Raw genomic sequence first — 23,991 nt, 5'->3', positions numbered from 1 at the left:
CTCACCTAAGGGATGATGTTGCCCCAGATCTCAGTTAAAGAAATAACTGGCTCAGGTACTCTCCGTCTTCTTCTGACTTTTGAAAACTAAATTATCTTGAAGTTAATATGGGTTAGTCAACACTCTAAAAGTACATTACTGAAAATAAATTATTTATCTGTAAGATTTTTACTGTATACTATCAGATTTCAATGTGTCCGATGGATTTTTTAGTTTTATATTTTTTATTTATAAGATTCAGAAAAAAGTGACACATAAGAAATCAGAAAATAGGCTGTATGCTAATAGATAATGTAGTTCTCTCAATTATTTTTTTCATTTTAAAGGGGCCGAGGTGGGGGTCTACTCTCACGCTTTAATGAAGTGAGCGATGGTTGCACAAAATTTGTCATAACGCAGGGACATCTCAGATCCCATTAGAGGAACGACAGGAGTACAGGAGACCCACAGCAGTAAGGTTTCATGTGTTATACATCATCATGATATGGGCCTCGTAGGAGAAGACCTCACAGAATTAGGTAATCTATAGAGTCACACTTTTTGTTTTATCATGTTAAACTTTATAGCAGTTTATCATCAATTTTTCTAAAAAAAACAGTTTGTTACCTCACATGATCTTTCTGGAACCAAGACAGTAGGCTTCCAACATATTTTCCTGCCTCTGGGACTTGGACCTTCATAGTTCTTATGCCAGAGAAAACTTCCTTTACTAACTACTGTGTTTCCCCAAAAATAAGATCTAGCTGGACCATCAGCTCTAATGCGTCTTTTGGAGCAAAAATTAATATAATACCCGGTCTTATTTTAGTATAATTATATTTAGTATAATTATATAATTACATTTTATTAATAGTATAATTATTTAGTATAATTATATTATACTAAAATAAGACCGGGTCTTGTAATGTAATATAATATAATATAATATAATATAATATAATATAATATAATATAATATAATATAATATAATATAAATATAACATAACATAATACCAGGTCTTATATTAATTTTTACTCCAAAAGACACATTAGAGCTGATGGTCCGGCTAGGTCTTATTTTCGGGGAAACACAGTATGTAGTAACTGTGTCAGTGTTACTCTAGCCATCCTGTTGGAGATGCTAAAATGTATAACAAATACAGATAGTTTATTTGTATTTGGAAACATTTGACTTCTGGTTTGAAATTCTCTATTTTAATCTACATGTCTTAGAAACAGGTTGATAGTAATCTATTATTTATTCTGGGCACCAAGCATAGTAATACATATCTCAGAAGACAATAGGTGTTTCCACGCATTGTTCTGCATCCATGGCTGAGGCTGGTAATGCCTGAGTATCTTGGGGTAGCATTGTACGATGGAAGAGATAGCAAAAGTCTGTTGTAGCAAGGACATGTTAATTGCTTAGTTAGTGGTCTACGCCTGTAAAACAGGTGTCCTAGAAAATATAGGTAAGGTTTCTAATTAACAGAACTCATTGGATGGTATGTTTCACTTAAGTAGAAGGTGACAAAACATTTGTCATGAGAATATAAACTCCTGCTGTATACCTGCTTGGACAGGAAAAGGAAGCAGTGTTACAGATATAATTCTGGGTGGGACTGCAGAAAGGACTCTCTTATTAAAATAATCACATATAATGCGCTAATTCTTTGCTCTCCTTCTCCACCTCTCTTTTTTATTACCCAACAACTCCAGCCCCCACCAACTCCCACGCTAGATACTGGACACACTTATGTAAATTGTCCACGGTATAATGCCAGAAAAAAAGTCAATGCCAATTTTTAATATTGTTTAGATTATCTTTGTTCCAGGGATCTTTCCATCCTCTCATACAGTAAGAAATAAGATTGGATAATGATTAGGAATTGAATAATTGCTGTGAGTTTTCTTATTGTTCTTATTTGGAGGAGGGAGTAGGCTGGGTGGGGTTTGGTTTGTTTGCTTGTTTGTTTAAGAGTAGATTTGAACTCAGTAATATACGTCCCTTATTCTGGGAGATATTACTGTTATAGGGAGCACATAATAGAATTTCAAGCTACATACATTCCAAGTGCATTTGGAAAAATGAAAAATAGAAGAAGAGTACAGCATGAGTTGAATAAATGCTCTAAAATGCAAATATTTCAGCTTTTTGAAAATGCCATAATCACTGTAAAGGGGCTAAGAAATAACAGTGCTTTATATCTGTAAGAGTTTTTTTTTATGGTTTATAAAGGGTTTTCACATGTGTCATTTCAACCTTGGTTTTATGAGGTAGGTACTTGTTCCAGGATTGTAGATCCATAGCAGGGTAAAGGGGTCCCCCCCAGTCATTCAGCCCATAAGTGGGAGAGTGGGACCTGGAGCTCAGGACTTAGGATTCCTGATCCAGGATACTTTCTGCAATACATAAGGCTAAAATATAGCTGTGACTAACGCAGTACCAGGGCCTTATAATAGGCTGTAGTAATGGCACTGCCACCAAGCAGCTACGTGATATTGGGCAACGCCATTCATTTCTTTGAGTGTCAGTTTCCTCATAGAAAAATAAGGGTGGAGGTTTGGGGACAACTCAATAATCCCAAAGGCCGGTACTGTCCTAAACTGTGGCTCTAAGGTCCAGTGAAACGCTGAGCTGCAGGACTCAGCTGCAAACCCCAGTGACCGTAACTCAGTGGTGATAGACAGTAGTTTTGGGGAAGTGGGTGACACAGCAAACATCAAAAACACCTAAAACAGGTTGCTCTGGGTCATTTCTGCCCCTCAGCCTTCATGGGCAATATTAAGTCTAGAGTTTCACTGCTATAGTGATCCAGATAATTCAGGCTGAAGACTTAGAAAGAAAACACAAAGCCACTTTTAAGAAGAAAGGGTATAAATTTGCCAGACAGAGATTTTTTTTAAAACCAGGACAGTTCAAGAGTGAATACTTATTTAGCAAATAACTAAATATACATGAAAATCTCAAGAACTTATTTAGCTTATGATAACTGATTTAAAGATGATACTAAAAATTACATTGTTGTCACTCTCAAAAAGTGAATATAGACTAGCTAATAGTTTAAAAAGCTGAGTTCAAAAGTTCTCAAACTTTTATGGTACTTTAGTGACTCAGTAATTTTTTTCACAGTGTACCTAGCCCAAATACCTAAGAGTTTCAATTATTAAGTTGTTATTAGGTCCAAACACCCTAACAGTAATAATTCTCGTAATGTCCAACAGATGTCAATGTGTTTCCCTTGCAAATTGAAAAGATCCTGTGTGCCCTTATGAGTAGGGTTGCCTGGTTCAATTTGAATTTCAGAGAAACATATATATATTTTATTTTTACTCTAAGTATTTCCTAAATGTTGCATAGGACATACACTTAAAATTATTCATTATTTACCTGAAGTTCGAGTTTAACTAGATGTCCTATATTTTTATTTGCTAAATCTGACTGCTGTGCCTGCCAATGAATTCACTGTGGCTCTCCAGGATACTTTGGCACAAAGTTTGGAAGCCACAGTCCTATAACTCTAGGCCAGTTTTTAATGTGAAATTCTATTTATTTAAAGTTAAAAAAATCACATATGTGAATTTTTCAAAAAATTCTTTTAAATTATAATTAAATTTACCAAAATATTTTATGACTGATTTTGTAAGTAGAGATATTTAGATTATGAAGAGTGGGGCTTATGCTGACTAATGAAGGTCTGGCCTGTCCATGTGGAGCACTGAGCTATACAATGTAGTTTCCCCAATTCACCTGCGGTCACTTGAGCAAAACCTTAGTGCCAGACCAAAGCTTCTGGTACCTTCTGTGAGAATTGCTTCAACAGCTGCGGCAAATGAAGTTACATTCTCTCTCTCTTTTTTTTTTCAATTTGCCAGTCCAATTTTGTTCTCTTATTCATCATTATAGTCATTCATTAGGATGGGAATTCCTGCAGTTTAACAGAAATAGTAATTCATTATAAAGAAAAAAGCTGGAAGCCTTCATCACTGTGGTACTGACCTAAACATTAAATTCGTGTTTTTCTTTTAGGAAGCTCAGTGGATATACTGTACACTTTTGCAAAGTGCTCCAGACTAGACTTGATCTTTGGTCTAAACGCCTTACTCCGAACAGCAGATTTGCGGTGGAACAGTTCTAATGCTCAGTTGCTCCTGGACTACTGTTCTTCTATGAGTTATAATATGTCTTGGGAACTAGGCAATGGTAAGAATCCCTTCTATGGTGAATAAGGACATTCCTCTTTAGCATTATTTGTTGCCTTTTATGACATTCTTTTTAATATTAGTAAATATACTTCAGGCTTGGCACATTTGTACAGTACTCAACAATGCAACTTTTGGAATTGCTTATGGCAGGGAACTCCTTTGTATATCCCAGAACCTATTGCTAATCCCAGTTGATGTTATGTTTGAGCTGAGGAATAGTTGGAACCAGCAACTTCCACAGCTCCCAGGTTCCCTTGGGGTTTTCAGGTCACTTAGGCCTATTATGCTCTGCAGTCTGGACTCAGCAAAACTGTAAAGCAGGCAGTTTGCTTTTACCCTTCTGTTCCCTTCTGTGTTTCTCAACTTGTCAGTTAACCTCAGCAACCCCATCCCAACCCGCACGATATGCTTAAGCTACACATACCCAGTATAGAATCCGACCTGGGTCAAGCTCCTGATCGTCTCCTCCTTCACTCTTATAAAAATCTTATAAATTCTAACTGAAGTGCTAATGATTAGCCACATTCATTCAAACGTATTTACAATGCTTTTCCCACCCATCAGCCAATGGAACTGAAGAGGTAGTAATATGAGCACATACTATATTCCAGTCACTGTTCTGAGCATTTAATAAGTATCAACTTATTTTATCTTTATAGCCACCTTGAGGTGCATACAAGTATGCCCTTCTTTTCACAGATTACAAGAAACACAAATAGTTAGCTAACTACTTGTGTGGTACTGGGCAACTCTTAGTTAGAGGTCTCTTAGAGGAGTTAGGATTTGAACCCAGGCAGTCTGGATCCAGAGCAAGGTTTCTGCTCTCGAGACTTCTGTTTTAGAGGTAGGGAGCCAGACCAACAAGAAAATAAGCAAAGACATAACACATGTTTTCAATGGTATGTGTTATGGTAAAGTCTAGCAACAGATTTTGGGATCAGGTTGCTGAGGATAATTGGCAAGTTGAAGCACAGAAAACAGAATAGAAGGGTCGAGGCAACCATGTCTTAACTAGATGCTGAACAACTATATGACAGCAGCTATATGAATAATAGGTCGTCTGAACACATCCTTACCCATCTCTATACATCCCTCCTACCCTGCTTTTCTACCCGATCCATCCCTAACTCCTGCTCTTCAGAGTAAGACAAAATAGTGATGTCATTATGTTTCCCTCTTTTTGGGCCCATTTTGTAAAGAGAAGGTCTGGTTTCCAGGATGAAGTTGTATTTGGGAAGTAGATTGGACACTTTCTGTGCCTCCCTCCCATCTCTTCAGCTTTGCTACTTCCAGGGTCACTTGCAGATATAATTTGTGAGTAAATATTCTCAGTGAGACTTTTAATTGCATTGTATAGAAATTGGTTTTTAAATGCCTTCCCCTATCACAATTTTTTTAAAAAGCAAATTAGGTTACCCAATACTGGATGCAGACTATTTCCCAAATATCCTTTGGTTTAATGTTTCCATTATTAATTTCAAATTGTTTTAATACCTCCTCATATTTTAGTTACATAATTCAAATTTTTGCTCTTCTGGAATATCTTCTTTATAACTAGATGTTTTTCTGTCCTTGACTTTGAATCCTAACTCTGTAATTTGAAAAATATTTTGTTGCTTTTATATGTGGCTATAGTGTTTGCTTTTAAATAAGAAATTTCTAGGTAGGTGATTATTTTGAGAATTGCTCTTTCAGAACCTAACAGCTTCCAGAAGAAAGCTGGTATTTTCATCGATGGATTGCAGTTAGGAGAAGATTTTATTGAGTTGCATGAACTTCTAGGAAAATCCACTTTCAAAAATACAAAACTTTATGGTCCTGATGTTGGCCAGCCTCGAGGAAAGACTGTGAAGATGCTAAGGAGGTAAGAGCTCCAGGAAGCAGAACTATCTTTCTTAAAAATAATATTTCTCTTTGGTGGAGAATCCTCAATAGTCCATCTGTTGTTAAACAATTTGCTTCCTGACTAGATGGTTTACCAGAAGAGGAGACATTGACTTCTCAGAATACCAAGGATTTGGGGCAAATGGTACCTATGATAAAATTTGTATCCAAATTAGGAAGTTTGTGTTTGCCTAATCCTAAGTAGTAACCAGCCCATTTCTAGGGAATAAAACTCTTGTGCATATATTGTGCATATACAGAGGTTGTTGTTGTATTTCCACAACATTCTCTAATTTCAAATATCACTTCAAAATTGTCTTATGCTCCTCAAACAACAACCATGCTTCCGCCATTTTCTTTGTCCTCCCTGTCGCATAGTGACACTAGCATTCATTTGATTAGCACCATCTTTTGAGCGAACGTCATACTATACATTGCTACTGTAATTCAATTCAACTTCAAAAAGCAATACATAGATAACATCTCTTAAAATGTGCATACTTTTTTTTTTGATACTCCCGGTATATTGTGTATATGAATTAAGTGATAACATAATAGATTATTTTTTTTCTAGTTTCCTGAAAGCTGGGGGCGGAGTGATTGATTCAATTACGTGGCATCAGTAAGTATGTCTCCTACTCTTCACTCTAAGAAAGTAATGCTAGCTTTACTTCTTATCTAGTATTGAAAAAATTATTTCCATTTAACTGCTAATTGACTTTACAGTTCCAGTAAGAAACAAATAGTGTCTCAAGCAGGACTTTACTAGGATTTTAATACTAATAAAACAAAAATTTAAACTTGTTTTAAATAATGTGATGGTTTCTGCAAGATCAAGGGACACTATTATTTAACTCATGAAACAGATAAGTAGGTAAAGCCAATATGCTTGCCAAAGGACAGGTAACCCAAAAGTACCTGCACTTGTGTCTTCTCAAGACAGAATAATTGATCCCCTTCCATCTTGGTCTCTCCTAAGCAGAACTTCTGCCTTCTTTTTTATAACAGAGAGTGGGAAGAGGTAGGAAGGAGAGCACATTTGGCCAATTAACTTAGAAGCAGAAAATAAAGGTTGCTATTTTTTTCTGAGTATTCTCTGAATAATTTAGCTACTACTTGAATGGACGAATTGCCACCAAAGAAGATTTTCTAAACCCTGATGTGCTGGACACTTTTATTTTATCTGTACAAAAAGTTTTCCAGGTAATAGTCTTTTTTTCTTTTTAATGTAAAACCAGAATCCTTATTCTCTAGTTCAGCTGTTCTAGTGTGTGTGTGTGTGTGTGTGTGTGTGTGTGTGTGTGTGTGTGTATGCACGCGCACTTATGAGCTTTTCTAATCTTAGAGAACAGGTACTAGGTCGTACTCACCTTCGGTCCCCCTTAGCATCAAGTCTTATCTATGTATGTTGATTAAAAATTAAAAATACTTCTAATAGCCTTTTGGTTAAATGAACTTCCCTAGGCCATAAGAATGGGATTATTTACATTCCTTTCACACCCAGTATTCCAATAAAAGTAAATTGTCCAAGACCTAAATGGCTGTGAACTGTTGTGTAACAATATTAGATGGGTGGGTCTGGGAATACAAGGGTTTGACTGTCCTGAATCCTCAACACCGTCATTTGTCAGCTTGTTTGCAATGACCATGGAGACCTTCCTGTTCCACAGGTTGTTAACAAGACCAGACCCCACAAGAAGGTTTGGTTGGGAGAAACAAGCTCTGCATACGGGGGTGGAGCGCCCTTGCTGTCCAACACCTTTGCGGCTGGCTTTATGTGAGTGAAGTAGCACCCGCCTCAGGGATCAGGTTGCACATGCTCCTATTCCATTTGGTTAAAACCATTCATCGGCCAAAAATGTGATCAGAGATGGTTTCTGTGGCTGAGCCCCAAACTTCATGCCAGATTTTGCAAGAAAATGACTTACTAAAGCTTGTTGGACATCTTTAACGTGTGTCCCAAATTAATCATTGTACAAATGAATTGTTTTAGAAGTATTGTTCCTTCAGTATGGTCCATAAACATGCCAAGGATTTCTCCTCTAAAGAAGTACATTGTAAAATAATAATAATAATAATAATAATAATAATAATAATAATAATACATTATAAAGGAGTGTATCTAGAGCCTTGCCTCTGAGAAGGATGCTAGTAAACATAGCTACACAGTATTTGTAGATTCCCGAGAAGTTTAGAGCATGAAGTATAAGGTCACACCAGAGGGGCTGCTAATAAATTTAAAGATTTACTAAATCACCTCCTCATCCAACCAGAACAAACTTGATTGCTTTAAACAACTGGTTAACGTACATTCCATAACTCCATGAGCACTCTTAATCTATAGTTCTATATCCTCACATTGAGACTTACTCTTTCTTCTTCTACCCTTATGAGCCCAGACTAAAGCACAAATTGTCTGTGCTCATGGGGTAGGGGTATGAGGTGTAGGGAAAAGAATGGAAATGTCTGTTTTGCCATTCGCTAAAGATGGGGAGCAGGAGGTGTCCATAAAAAAGCTAGGTGTGATTCTGCTTCACATTTTACTACTGCTGACTACAAGCAACCTTGTAGTCTTTAGACCTCACATGGGGATGGGGTATCCCAAAGGGCAAGGACTAATTGTTTAATTGTAGATGCTGTCTTACCCTGAAGGGGATTTCTATGGCATATTAATAATCTTCCAGGATTTGTTATCATGAAGAAGTGTGAAAACATGTGAAGAGACGGAAAGTCTCCATTTCATTTGAATGGCTTGTTTACAATTAACACCATTTTTTTCTGGTTTCCTGTCAAGTCCTCCCACATAGATGAATAAAACAGAATAGTATATAATTAGAATTGAGTTATTTAATTTTCCAAATCTGAAGAAAGCTGGACCTCACTCTTCCAGGTGGCTGGACAAGTTGGGCCTTTCGGCCAGAATGGGCATTGAAGTGGTGATGAGGCAAGTGTTCTTTGGAGCTGGAAACTACCACTTAGTAGATGAAAATTTTGAACCTTTACCTGTAAGTGATCATTATTTTTCTATTTCTGTTAATTGGTTAGGGCACATCTTTTATTAATTTCATATGAATTTTCAATCCTCTCAATAAATTCAATACTGTCAATAAGTAGCCAAACCATAGAAAGATGAATTAGAAGAAACATTAGAAATCATCCATTCTAACATTTGTTTGTGTCTCAAGAGAAGAAATTGAAACTCAGGAATAATATTTTTAATGTGGGCCATTTGGGGCATGGTGTGGGCTGTTTTTTGTTTTTAGGAGGGCGCAGCTCACAGTGGCCCATGTGGGCACTGAACTGGCAACCTTGGTGTTTTCAGCACCACACTCTAACCAGCAGAGCTAACCAGCCACCCCATGGTGTGGGATTTTTTAAAACGGGGTCATATGAAATTTTATGACTCTAATTTTATAAGATATCAAACTCAGATCAAAAAAATGTTTTACAAAGTAAATCAAAGTTAAAACTGCCACAGTATCTGGGGCTTTTTTATATCATGAAATCATAATTTACTTAACTTCAAGATAAGCTAATACCATGTATTTGTTCTCACTTTAAGAATTGGCTATTTTGCTAACAATCTTCAAGATATTTATGAATAGCATCTCATTTTCACACCACCTTTAACTGCATCTGGTGCCAGATCAGAAATTGTACCCTTTCTATGTAAATAGCCACCTATATATATATGATATAGATGTAGCTGTGAGAAATCAAAAACCCTTATTTTTATAATCTAAAATGTCATTTGAGGATATCTGTTTTCTACACTTAATTCCTAAGGGGATTAGGAATATTGTACAAAAGCTGTCTGCGAAAAGCACGTGCCAAAATATAAGCTAGGCTTTTGTGGTTTGTAGATAGATTTCCCAATAAAATTGCTTTTAATCTGCAGTCCTAGCTCATGAGGCACACTGTCATAACTTTTAGAAAATTCTTAGAAAAGTGATCTTGCACAAAGGAATCTATCTTTCTCAAGCATATTATGAGCCATCTCTAGAGTTAAACCAAACATGATAATTTCATTAGACAAATGTCCAAAATCTACTGCTGGCCCTTTCTTAAATGGACCTTGAACAAGGAAGGTAAATAGATAGTTTTTACTAAATTCACTTTGAGTACACTGTCTAGAACTTAACCAGGTTATCCTGTCATTTGTTGTAAATAGTGCCAACTCTTTGTTATGTCATCTAAATCTTCTCAGTGCCCAAACATAAACCTTTGATTAAGAACCCTTTGTATATGGACTAAATATACTTCCTCAAGTTCACAGTCAGCTAGAAAACCTTGCACGAATAAATGGAAACCTTTACACCTGCAAGAATCCAAGGGATTTGGTCTTAAACCCATTGTACGATTGTTTTCTTATTTGATTTGCCTAACAATCCTGGAAGGTGGCAAGGCAGGTGTCTTAGATCCAATTTTCAGATAAGGAAGTTCTAATTGAGATGAAGTCGGGTGATTTGTTAGAGGCCACACCGTTGTCTCATATTACTCTAAAGAATCCGTACAAATCCTGGCTCCGTCGCTTGTATACTTTCTACCCTTCAGTCACTGAACCATGCGAAAGTTGTGTCTCCTTTGAAAACATTTCATTGATTCCACTCGTCTCAAGTGAAAATCTGAATTTAAGCAGAGAAACCAAAGCTGTTTGCCCTGTTGAGCCTACTTACCCTCAGCTCAAAAAGGAAGAGTTGGGGTATATATCGAATCGTTTGTTTTTTTTAACTTATTATTATGAAAAATTTCAAAGTAGAGAGAAAATTATGTGACTCCCCAATCTGGTTTAATCTATAGTCCTACCCACTCCTCACTTCCCTTCTATGGGATTACGTTCAAGTTAATCTCAGATATATCACTTTATCTGTAAATATTTCAGTTTGTATCTTCTCTGTAAAAATATAATAAATATCATTATCAGAACTTAGAATATTAACAGTAATTCCACAATATCATCAAATATGTAGTCAGTGTTCCACATTTTCCTTATTGTCTCAAATGTTTTTAATAGGTAGTATGTTCAAAACCACAAGGTCCACGTATTGCATTTGGTTGATATATCTAACTCTATTAATCTTTAAGTTCTCCTCTTTTTTTGTCCCTTGGAATTTATTAATTAAAGAAACCAGGTAATTTGTTTTATAGTGTTTCCCACATCCTAGATTTTATTCCTGTATCATTAACATGTCCTTCTATCCCCTGTGTTTCTTGTAAACTAGTAGTTAGAACTAGAGGATTGAACTTATTCAGGTTTTGTTTTGTTTTGTTTTGTTTTGTTTTGTTTTGTTTTGTTTTGTTTTGTTTTGTTTTGTTTTGTTTTGTCAGAGTTCTGATGATGCTGTGTGCTTCCATCAAGAGACATGTAATATCTGGTTGTCTCTCTTTCTTTGACCTTGATAGCTACTAATGATGATTGTTGCCTAACCCATTAATTTATTAGGGGGTTATAAGTCTTTAAAGGAAATTATTTTAATCTCTTAAACAGATAAAACTTCTGTTTTAAAACGTGTGTGTGTGTTGAGCTTTGCTTAGAATTCTTGTATGTCAGACAACAAAAAATATTTAAACTGCCTCTGAACCATGAATTGCATTCTTGAGCTTTATCTCCTAGTAGGTAAGGCCGTCTGAATTGTGGAAACATAGTCCTCCAGTGATAAAAAGCAGCAAACAAGATATTGCCCTCATATTCATGGGTAACACAAGCCAGAAGATGAATCCTATTTAAATACCTCTAGAAAAACAGTCACATACTTTGTAGGATAACTATTTGCTCAACATTGTTTTTGTTAAATACTAAGTAAAGATCTATTTTTGTCCCTCCCCTTCCCAACCACCCCATCTAGGATTATTGGCTCTCTCTTCTGTTTAAGAAACTGGTGGGCACCAATGTATTAATGGCAAGTGTGAAAGGTCCAGACAGAAGCAAACTTCGAGTATACCTTCATTGCACAAACATCAACCAGTAAGTATGCAACATACTCTTTACCAACCAACAAGTTTTAATTAGTAAGCACATAACTTCCTACTCTAATGCGCTGTTGTCCTCTATCTACCCAGGGGGTCTAAGCTGTGTCATTGTTCTTTATGTTTTTCCATATTCATAGAAATATGGTGCCAAAGTCTAACTTAAAAAACATATCTTAAATGTTAGCATTTGCAGTCTAGCAAAGATTTTCACAATGATTTTAATTGTCACGGTACATAATAGAAATATACTCTGAATTTCAATAAATAAAGAATGGTACAAATATGTTTTTATATGAACAATTATTTCATTGAATGACAATGAGTGAGTATAAATATATGTATAAGTTCAAATGAATGAATAATTGTATGAATAACTTATCCCCTTGTATCATAGTGGATACACTTAATAAAAAAGATGAATTAAGAGAAGGAGAACAACAAAAACAATCTTGTTTTCAAAAGCTTCGAACTAATTTCTGGGGTTGAAAAGCTATAGAGATTTTTGTAGTCCAGTATTCTGGTCTTTGGTAGCAAATATGTTCCTAAATCTCAGAGATTTTTTTTTCTCCTTATTTTCAGTCTGTCTTTCCTGATAGGATGGTTCTAAAATATTAATTCTAGCCAAAATAACCACCTACTGTTTCCAGTTTCTGGTGAGTGGGAACTCTATGGATAGTGAGAGCCCCTCTAGGAAGAAGTGAGGGAGTAGTTTGGATGGAGAAATTCTGAAAAGTAGCAATAGATTTAATTTTCTTGTTCGTCTCACACTTTTCATAAGACTAGTAAAAGCCCATTTATATGGTTTATAATTAGAATTCACAAGAACCCACAAAATTCACTTTTTACCATTTAACCTTCCTATGTTTGAAAACGAATGGGCTGACTAGCCTCCTAGCAACTCAGCCTGGCAAAGCAGCAAAGATCTCAGAGTGCTCTTGCCTAGACAGCGGTGGTGTGAAGAGCACTACTTTTAATTACATTTTCAAATAGGACCACATCAGTGTTCTTATATTATTATAAATGGCAGGATAAAAAGAGGGCCCATCATCATTATAGATACTAATGCTTAGTATCCATAATTATATTTGTAATCAAGTTTCTAATTGCTTAAATTAAAGAAATATTTTTACTGAGTTAATCTATTTGCTTTTAGCCCAAGGTATAAAGAAGGAGATTTGACTCTGTATGCATTAAACCTCCATAATATCACCAAGCACTTGCAGTTACCATATTATTTATTTGACAAACAAGTGGACAGATACATTGTAAAACCTTCAGGATCTGATGGATTATTTTCCAAGTGAGTATTTTTCCTTGTTCATTTCAAACTTTCATAAACACTAAATTTATTTATTTGTAAACACTTATTTATTTATCATAATAGAGTTGATAGGGAGAAAAAGAAACAACTATTTCAAGTTCTGAGTATTCTTAATATTCACGAAGTTTATATATGAATACTTATTACTACAGGTATAACTCAATCTGAGAGTCCAAAGCAAAAAGGTATGAACACAAACTAGCAGTTATCTTAGGGAATAGTTTGCATTTCTAAACAACTATAGTCTTGATATATCAAGACCCACTCAATGCATTTAAATTATTTGCTCTAAAAAGATTTATAATTCTCCTTAACACTGTCACTAAAACAAAACATACATATATATAATTGCTGTTGAGGACATGGGATTGGTGTAAAATATTATACTATGTGAGCTGGGTGCTATAATACTTATAGCATTAAAGAAGCTTTTTTAATTAATTAGAGTAAGAAAAAATGGCCAGAAATGTACATTTCAGGTGGGTTATTTGAAGTTGTTTCAAATACATTTTGGTTTTAAAAGCTAGTCACTGAACATGTCTTATAAAAGACCATATTCAACAAAATATCCAAGAATGACTATGAGCCTTAAAGAGTTAGGCGCACAGACATTGTCAGATTTCGTTCGGTCTAATGTGTGTTGGAAGGAGCTCTTTTCATCATGACTATTCTCACGTTACAGCAGAAAAAAATTAAGAGTTTATAAAATTCTCACTATCTCCTCCCATCTTTGCAAATACTATATGAGTGATATTTTCGGTGACATTTAACATCATAACCTGAACAAGGACAGTAAGCATGCTTTCTCCAAAGTCCTACCCCCCATAGACAAGCATTGTTAACACTGGGTACCATTACTTTATTTTCTACTATGCTTTATTGTACTATAACTGTAATCATACAACCTCTAATGGGAAAATGGGAGGGGGAACCATATGTAGCCTTTGTAGACATTTTTAATGGGTTGCATGTTTTGTAAAATTACCCATTTCCCTACTGTTTTAAGTCTTTCCCCCCTGTTGTAAATAATGCATATTTGGGTAACAGATACTTTTCTCTATTTGAGTTCTGACCCCTTTTGAAGTGGGTATTTTTAGCATACTGGTGTCCGATGCTGATGAGGGAAAAGCTTTTCTGAAATAATTGAATAATATTTGTAAAGTTGGAAGTGTCCTAGGAGATCATTTTAGTCCCATGTTAGGTGGGTATCTAAGGCCATTTAGCTCTCTTTGATTCCTCTTCTGTTGGAGCTCGCAGCCTCTTCTGGTGACGGTTCTTTCTGGCAAGGATAAACTGAGTTTCTTTGTGCCTTTCTTCTGCTCTTAGTTCTGTTCTCCAGAGCAGAGCTTGGAAACTACACCTCATGCCTGAGAACAAGTTGGTTTAGAGGAATTTTTTTCTCATTTTCTGGTGGAGGTGGTTGGCATTCACTCTGTTACTTTTTATTTTTAATTAGTTATCAACATTCAATTGACAACTACTAAAATATCTGGATTTCTAGTTTGTCTTTAAAAATGGATACTCTGGCAACTCTAGGCTTGTTTTTCCAATTAAATGGAGTTGAATTGGGATTGTTTACTTTAGGCAGGTCATTCATCTGTTTTACTTGCACTTGCATATATTACTTCCTTGGCCCTTGTGGGCATTTGAGTTTGCTACCCTTAATCTGGAACCATGCCAAAAAACTCATTTTCCCCAAAATAACTCTCAAATATTTAAGGACAGTTGGATTGTCTTCCAGCTCTATTTCATTAGACACTTCGCAAGCATGTCTTCTATTTCTTTGTCATCATCTTACTGACTTCAAAATATGAAACAAGATACTACCCTCAAATAAAACCCTACCTTCATTGCCCCTCCCAGTACAGAAATAATTAGCATACTTTAAGCTTACATTCAGTACATCCTTTAGCTACACTTATAGCTAATGAAACGCCATAGGCTGGTATTACTAGTATCTTGCCCATATTTCATTTTTAACTCACAGCAGTATTAACTTACAATGATCAGATTTACCTTTAAACTCTGTAGCCTCTTTAAAAGTATTTCTGAAATGTTTTGCTGTACCCTTGTAAATGGTCCTTAATGTCATGCAGAACAGCTCTTATCACTGTCATGTAGAGATGTTTTCAAAACCTATTTTCGTTTGTGGTTTCCTGGTGATGGTCATGGCATTTCCTCCAGAGCCCATCTAAAAAACCTATGTGATACAGGCACGAAAACAAACCCCACTGCATGTGGAACAAGTACAACCGCAATGCAGGCTGTTATCCTCCAGCACGAGCAGGGGCATCTTACTGACATGTCTTAAAGTACAGAGCCCAGAGCTGGACTACCAACCAAGGTTAAGTGGAACCCAGTTATTTTCCTGAATGATAGTGAGGATAGAGTGTGAGAGAGCTTTAAAAAAGAAAACTTTATAATAATGTTAAATTGGAAACAACAAAAGTCTAACATTAGATGATTAAGTAAATAACTGATATGTTCACCCAGTAGAATCCTGTGCAGCCTGTGAAATGATGTGGTGGATGAATTTTTAATGCTGTGAGCAAATGTTAGGATGTGTCAAGGGAAAAAGAATCTAGATTTAAGAGACTATGTACAGTATACTCGTTTGGTTTAAATGAAAATATGTATGCGTTATACAGGCATAGGAAAGAGATGAAGGAATATACATCAAAATATTAAAAAATAGTTATGATTTAACAGGTTGCTTTTGTTATGTTTATTTCTGAATAACAATGATAACTAATATTCTATAGTGCTTATTATATGTAACGCATTATTTTAAGTGTTCTACATATGTTACATATATTACATATATGATGTACATATAACTCTGACATTAACTAATCTTCTAAATTTTCAACAATAAAAAAGTGCTTACTTTTTTCCATGATGTAAAAAACATTTGAGAAAAAGATAATAGCGATATAAGCATCATTTAGAATTATGGAAGTATAACTATCACTAGAACTACAAGCAGACTAAAGCATTCTTCCTAAGCTCTTGTCTATGTTGCATTTATTGCTGTGAGCATGTATTCATTTGACTTAAATAATGATATAGATGTATAAGAAATAACACTTGCGTTTAACCATTATTGACTCAGTTTTGAATTTGCATTCCAACAGTGAAATGCAAAGGAAACATAAATATTTTGGAATCTGTGGTTTAGCCAAACAAAATCTTTTTTGTTTCACCACTGCAATACACATCCTACCAAAATATCTTAACAATATAAAGAAAATGAATACATATATCCTGAGGAAGGGGAGTTACAGGGTTATGGGCATAGTTACAAGTGGGAACTTTCATTGACTGTCATTTTTTACATTAAATTTATAAAATTTACATTCCATTCTATATATGTATTTGCTTTATATAAAAAAATTTTCAATTATTTCCCATAAGTAAATTGCCACAAATCCAAAAGTTATGTCATATTTATCCTTTTTCTACTTCCATCATGTTGCCTAATATAGATTACCTGCGTTCCATTTTCTGTAAAGGACCAGACAGTAAATATTTCAGGCTTTGCAGGCCATATGGTCTCTGTCACAACTACTCAACTCTACCAATGTGGCTTAAAGAATATCTAGGTCTAATATGTAACTGATATAGTATTGAAATACATGTTATGTAATATACGCTGTCACAAAAACTTTTTTTGGTCTTAAAAAGATCTCATGACTTTTATAGAGCAGGTGGAGCATGGACAACTGGGCTAACTTGGATGCGTCCTTCTCCTTTGCAGATCTGTCCAACTCAATGGTCAAACTCTGAAGATGGTGGATGATCAAACCCTGCCAGCTCTGATAGAAAACCCTCTCCGCCCAGGAAGTTCACTGGGCTTGCCAGCTTTCTCATATGGATTTTTTGTGATAAGAAATGCCAAAGCTGCTGCTTGCATCTGAAAATGAAAGGCATACACTAGCCCTGAGATTGAATTTTTCAAGTGTATTGAAAGGAGGAAAGCAAAACTCAAGCCGCAGGAAGGCAAGCGGATACATTACAAATCAACTAGTGGGAGCTTTAGAGACACTGGGACACTCAGTGCTAGACTTAGCAGAGTATTTTGTTCTCTCTAAGTAGCCCACTGCTAATAAGAATACCTTGTGCCAAACACTATGCTTGTACTTTGCATGTACTATTTTAAGTTAGTAAAAATGTATATGAATGTTCCCAGTATAGCCAGGATGCAAGTAAGTGAAAGATATATTACTAGTTTTAAGAAACTGCTTAGTTGTATTTATTTTTAAAAAACAGTTATTAGCAGATTATCAGATTCTTTCCTCCATATGCAGTCTCTATGGGCTCCCATCAGAAAATTTACTACTAAACTTCACATTGTTTATAAAAGAGAGACAATCTCTTTGCACCTTAACAGAGAGCTAGATTCAGCTGCTGCTTGTCTCTATTCTGCTTGTCTTTATCAGCAATACTATGTAGAGGACAGATGGTTAGATGTGACAGTATTAAAAAAAATGATTAATGACAACTCACAGGGAAGGAATTAAAATGAAATAAAAAATGACTATAACTGAGATTGACTTACCAAGAGGAAAAAATTTAATTCAATACATTATTACCATCAGTTAATGTTTACTTTTGTTCTACATTTAGTTCTTATTTTAGTTCAAGAAGCCTTTGGCAGCAAGTAACAGAAAACCGTGATTCAGATGGCTTAAACAGTAAGGATATTTATAATATGAAGTAACAGGAAGTTCAAACAGGGTGACACCGCTCCACAGCTCAGTATATCACCAAGGAACAAGGTTCTTTCTCTGCTCTGCTACCTTTAGTATTGGTTTCATGCTCAAGCTGGTGGCATGGTGGTTGTAGCTATTCCATGGACCCATTCAGACCTAGCAGCACCAGGAGAAAGAAGGTGAACAATGTTTATGTATCTCCATGATAGACTTGAAGAACCCTTCCGCAGAGACTCTCCAGCAAACCTCGCGCATCCTCATGTCTTATTGGTCAGGAATAGGTCACGTGGCCATTCTCCTGGTCACTGCCAACATCAATGAGATTCCTATAATTGTCTGCCAGTTCTCTTTTGGAATGGAGAGGGTGTTAGGAAATCTATGGCCCTGACTTCTACGGTTCTGTGCTTTTATCAGTGACAGAATGTATTATTTTCTCCTGTATTTTAATTTTTAGAAATACAATCTTCTTTATATTTATGCCTGCTATGAATATTGTCTTAATTAAATTTAATTACATTTAAAAGAGGCTAATATAAAACTTAAAGTTTGGATGTTTGAATACCCTTAAATTTTATATGTAAGTAGTTTTTGTATTTTCACATTTGAAATAAAAGCAATTTTTATAACCTCAATATTGCTTGATTATTTTTTCAATAAAGCTTAAGCCTACAGATCCTTACACTTGGAAGCCTTGTTTTTCTTCACTGCATTGCTTATACCTCCTACCATGTTTTTCCAAAAATAAGACCGGGTCTTATATTAAGTTTTGCTCCAAAAGACGCATTAGAGCTTATGTTCAGGGGATGTCCTCCTGAAAAATCATGCTAGGGCTTATTTCCGGTTAGGTCTTATTTTCAGGAAACAGTGGCTTCATTTGTCCTTTCAGTCTCCCTAACACCAAAAAAGTTTACCTTGAAGAGAGATCATTAGGCACAAACACAATTTCCTCCCTCATCATGTAGATTCAATCATGATCAAAGTCCTGTTCTGTCTATTTTTCTTTTCCCTTTCTTTTTGCCACTTAATAAGTTCAAGGCCGAATTTTTTCACTTGTATATTAATAACCATCATCATCTAATTGTTCCGCCTGACTTTGCTTAACATTCTTAAATGGCTTCCCATCTCTTATAGGTACACAATGTCCTCCATAACCTGGCACCTGCTTATTTCTTCAGCCTCGAATCTTGTCATTCTCCCCATAAATTCTGTTCCTCATCCCATACACTGGTTGAGAAGTCTGAATACACAGCCTCTTTTACCCTTTGCTCCTGTACCTTTGGTGTTGCTCCTTCTGCTCTCCACCTGCACTAGCCTAACTCTCCTCTCTATGTGGCAAACTTGCACATTTATTAAGACCCAGATCAAACATCAGTTTCAATACCTCCCCTATTATTCAAGTAGCTCTAATCATATTTCTTTGCTCCTATAGCAGTTTGGACATTTACTATAACACTTATGATGCATCTTAATTGTATCCATATATATCTTTTTTTTTACAGGTAAAAGTCTTTATTGGTCAGATACCATCACCTGGACAAGCAGCAGAGCTAGAGGTACAGTTGTATGTTAGGGAACATTTTTACAGAATCTATGTGTAACATTACATAAACTAAGTACATATTGTTCCTTACAGAGGAGTTGGCCATCTCTAACAGGCTGCAATGCACCTTTACCATTTAACATAGCATATGGCATGTTTCCCCCAAAATAAGGCCTAGCCCGACCATCAGCTCTACTGCGTCTTTTGGAGCAAAAATTAATATGAGACCCGGTCTTATTTTAATATAATATAAAACTGGGTCTTATATTAATTTTTATTCCAAAGACACATTAGAGCTGATGATCCGGCTAGGTCTTATTTTCGGGGAAGCATGGTACATATATGAGGTCGAACAATTCCGTTTGAGAACTCATCCTAGAAAAAGTGCTGTATACCTCATTGCTGAATATCACTACGGTCACCTTTGAAGTACTCCCCTTGGGAAGCTATGCACTGACCAGCACCTAGTCTACCCTTCAAAGTAATTTTGGAACTCTTTATGGAATGGCCATCAGAACTGTCGTCGTATTAGTCTTGGTGTCCTGAATGTCATCAAAATGTCTTCCTTTCAATATTTCCTTTATCTTCGTGTAAAGAAAGAAGTCATTGGGGGCCAGATCAGTTGAGTAGGGAGAGTGTTCTGATGCAGTTATTTGTTTACTCGCTAAAAACTCCCTCGCAGAAAGTCCTATGTGAGCTGGTGTATTGTGATGCAAGAGCGATGAATTATTGGCAAAAAGTTCAGTTCATCTAACTTTTTCACGCAGCATTTGCAGCACTTCCAAATAGTAAACTTGGTTAACTCTTTGTCCAATTGGTACAAACTCATAATGAACAATCCCTCTGATATCAAAAAAGGTTAGCAACATCATGGCAACAAGTTCACAAACTTGATTGTCATACCTCGTATGCATATACTGTGTTTCCAAAAAAATAAGACCTAGCCAGACCATCAGCTCTAATGCGTCTTTTGGAGCAAAAATTAATATAAGACCTGGTCTTATTTTAATATAAGACCAGGTGTAATATAATGTAATGTAATATAATACTGGGTATAATATAATATAATGTAATATAATATAATATAGTATAATATAATATACTGGGTCTTATATTAATTTTTGCTCCAAAAGATGCACTAGAGCTGATGGTCTGGCTAGGTCTTATTTTCAGGGAAACACGGGATAAGTAGATTATATAATTATTTATTACAAATAAACTGTAGTTTCACATCTGTCAAAAATGGATCCTGCTTTTACATGTATGGTCAGGTTCTGAATGTACAAGAGTCATGTGCTTAGTTTGTTCATGCAAGGCTCATACATACATCACTAAGTACTTTAAAAATAGAATGGTCTTTTGAACAAATCTGTTGAGATTTAGAGTTAGTAAAACAGTACGAAACTAACAAAATATATTGATAGAAATTAGGAAGTGATATATACTGATGGTTCCGGGTATGTGGAGGAGTGAGGGGAAAAAGGGTACATTAAGTCTTCCCCATAAATTCTGCCAGGAGATAAGAGACTTCAGAACTAAGAGATGGCTGGGGCCACTCGGAGTCCAGAGGAGGTGGGTCTGGTAGGTTGCTATCCATTTCAGGCTTGGAGCACCACAGAAAATCTTATCCTACCCACAAGAACCTTTCTTACTCCAGAAAACAGAAAAGATCAGTTCCCACTGGAGATGGGGACACCAGTATCCCCTCCTGTGCAGGTTGTCCTAACTGGCTAGACGGGAGCCGTGGACCTGGGGGAGCAGTGCAGACCAACCTGCCGGGCAGACCTCGTTCCCATGAACACAAACTTTCCAAAAAAAGAAATTGGATGTTCAGTTAAATATTGGTACTGCCTGTGTGGAAACCTCTAGTCATCCTGATGGTCTCCATGCGGATGAAGAACTGGTGGCTCTGGCCTGCTTCTCTCAAACATCTTGTAATGTGGCCAATCTGCCTCATCCTAGGCACCATGTCGATGCAGAGTTTTGCCCTCTAGGCAAATACAATGAGGCCGATCAGCACAACTGTGCTGCCATCTGGGTACCAGGTCGCCTGCGTTATGCTGGAGCACCTCTGCACTCAGAAGAATGGAGAAGCCCACCACGCCTCCCAAGAGGGAGTTAAAGCCATCTGTTATGATTGCTCTGTTGGTCAGAACCTTCCCCAGCATAAACTTCAACACAGCCTGGATGCTGCAAAGGATCCTATTTAAAATGGAGACGCTATTGAATAGAAATCATCCACCACTTCTGGGAGCAGCCTAGTTGAGAGGTCATGGATGGCTTTGACTACAATATATGGATGACAGAAGGCATATCATCCCCAAGATGACACAGGCTATGTATTCTCTACGGGCAGAGTGTACAGTGGCCACGTTGCTGTAACACCACAGGACAATTACCAATGACAGGACATCAAGGATGGCATCAATTGTAAACCAAAAGCAGGAGTGCTGTACCTCATAGCGGAGGCAGCTTGCATGGTTACGGGAGCAAAACTGAGATAGTGAGTCACCCAGAAACGTATAACACTCAGAAGCCGGTTCCACTCCTAGGATTGGAGTGACAAGGAAAGAAGACAGTGTCTCTAGAGCCAACAGGAGGTGGAACCCTGCAAGAGGTACTGTCCCAGAGACAAATTGACTGCTGAGCTGCAATGCCAGAGACTTAGAGGCCAGACACAGGGAGCAGGGAAGGACATATATATCTTTGTAACTTGACCCTAAGCTCATAAGAAAGGTACAAACTTAATCATCTTTGTATTCCCTGTACTTAGCATATTTTCTGGCCCACAGTAGCCAATCAGATGTTTCCTTAATGACAGAAAAGAGCATTCAAATTTGAAACAAACTTAGGTGTTTTGATTTTGAATACACAGAAAAAATTAATGATATTTAATGACATTTAATTCCTGAAAAGGTATTCTCTGCTAACTTTTAAGACTTTTAAAATTATCACTAGTGAGCTCTTACTAATGGTGAATGGTTATGTAAAGAACTAGGAGCATGGTTATGTGAAGAAAGAAATGCCCTCAGTTATGTATTAATGAAAATTGCATTATTATTAAGGTTTTCTGAAAATTCCTTAACGGAAGCTCTTGTCTGTCATGTCATTGAGACTTTTTGAGCCCACACATTTCCACTGGTATTTAATCAATCAAATACATTTACTTTCTGCAACTTCTTATGTTGGCTCAAAATTGTTTTTGTCTTTTTGTTTGTCCCTTGTGGTTCACTTCATCTCCACGATAATGGGAATTTCCGAGTCCTGTTGTAAAACTTGTGTGTTCAGGGCTTATCAGTTCTGTAGTTTGTACCCATTTACTTTTTCTTTGTTTTTAAAACATTCTGATATATCTAATCAACATCTTGAACCACCTCACGGTTGATAGGTCTCTTAATTATCCTTCTAACCAGAGTTTTGACTACCAACAAAACTAACATAAATACCTGTATGTTTATCTGACAGTTTAATACAAAATGAAAGAAGAAATATTTGAAACTAAATTTTAATGTTAGTGCAATGAATAACTAGTTTCTTTTTTGTTCTTTTGGCTTTAAACAACACAAATGTATTATCTGATAATTGTATAGAAGTCCAACACAGTTCTCACTGGGCTAAAATCAAGGTGTCAGCTGGGCTGTGTTCTTTTCTTGAAGCTTTAGAGGAGAATCTATTTCCTCACCTTTTTCAGCTTCTAGAGGCCACCCACTTTCTTTAGTTGAAGGTCTCCTTCCATCTTCAAACGCAGCAATGGCAGATCAAGAACTTCTCACACTGCACTCTGACCTTCCATAGTTACATGTCTTTATGATACTCCTCTTCTGCCTCCCTCTTCCACAGTTAGGAATCCTTGTAATTATAGTGTATAATCCAGGATGGTTTCAACTCCCCATACAAGTATCTTTGGTGACCTTTTAGAAAATGTTACTGATGACTGGCTTATGTATTATATGCCTTAGAAAAACATAATGTACAGATTCCCATACTCACTCCATCTCTAGGTGAGATAGATATTGGGGTTTATTTCTAAGACTCCTCTCTTTTTCTTTTCAATTTTATGCCATTCTCAGTTTTATAGAGTTATGGGTTGGAAAGCCCTGGAACAATTTATGTACTTAAATATTTAATCTTCCATTTTATTAACATTAAATGCTATAGGTTTTTATGACACCTCTAATTGAAGTCGACTTTGTTCTTTCCTTATTTTCGCATATTTGATGATAGTCCATTAGTTTTTTAATTGGTTTTTAGGTTACTTTGTTACATGCAACTTACAAAGAAGTATTTATTTAAATTCCCATAGATTTTTCAAAGGACAATAACAAATCTAGCTTATTAGATCCTGCAGCACTCCAAGCTTAATAAGGCAAAATTGCAT

The 23,991-nt window shown here is 36.1% G+C and overlaps 1 protein-coding gene and 1 pseudogene across 1 annotated transcript in view; one reads left to right on the top strand and one right to left on the bottom strand.

Annotated features, from left to right (window-relative positions):
* HPSE (heparanase) overlaps positions 1 to 18,705 on the top strand; it is a 32,853-nt gene extending 14,148 nt beyond the window's left edge. Inside the window, exons 4-12 of the mRNA XM_019731371.3 lie at positions 4,011 to 4,184; positions 5,882 to 6,050; positions 6,645 to 6,692; positions 7,180 to 7,273; positions 7,741 to 7,847; positions 8,961 to 9,075; positions 11,917 to 12,035; positions 13,194 to 13,340; positions 17,119 to 18,705. Of these exons, the coding sequence (XP_019586930.3) occupies positions 4,011 to 4,184; positions 5,882 to 6,050; positions 6,645 to 6,692; positions 7,180 to 7,273; positions 7,741 to 7,847; positions 8,961 to 9,075; positions 11,917 to 12,035; positions 13,194 to 13,340; positions 17,119 to 17,278 (1,133 nt within the window). The 3' untranslated portion in view covers positions 17,279 to 18,705. The remainder of the gene's footprint in view (positions 1 to 4,010; positions 4,185 to 5,881; positions 6,051 to 6,644; positions 6,693 to 7,179; positions 7,274 to 7,740; positions 7,848 to 8,960; positions 9,076 to 11,916; positions 12,036 to 13,193; positions 13,341 to 17,118) is intronic.
* Positions 18,706 to 21,072: 2,367 nt separating this feature from the next.
* LOC109447187 (transmembrane protein 163 pseudogene) lies at positions 21,073 to 22,545 on the bottom strand (annotated as a pseudogene).
* Positions 22,546 to 23,991: the final 1,446 nt, after the last annotated feature.

This window comes from Rhinolophus sinicus, chromosome 1 (assembly GCF_057876585.1).
Source record: "Rhinolophus sinicus isolate RSI-liver-muscle chromosome 1, RSI-T2T, whole genome shotgun sequence".
Classification (NCBI taxonomy): Eukaryota; Metazoa; Chordata; class Mammalia; order Chiroptera; family Rhinolophidae; genus Rhinolophus; species Rhinolophus sinicus.
This window is presented reverse-complemented; position numbering and strand designations above follow the sequence as displayed.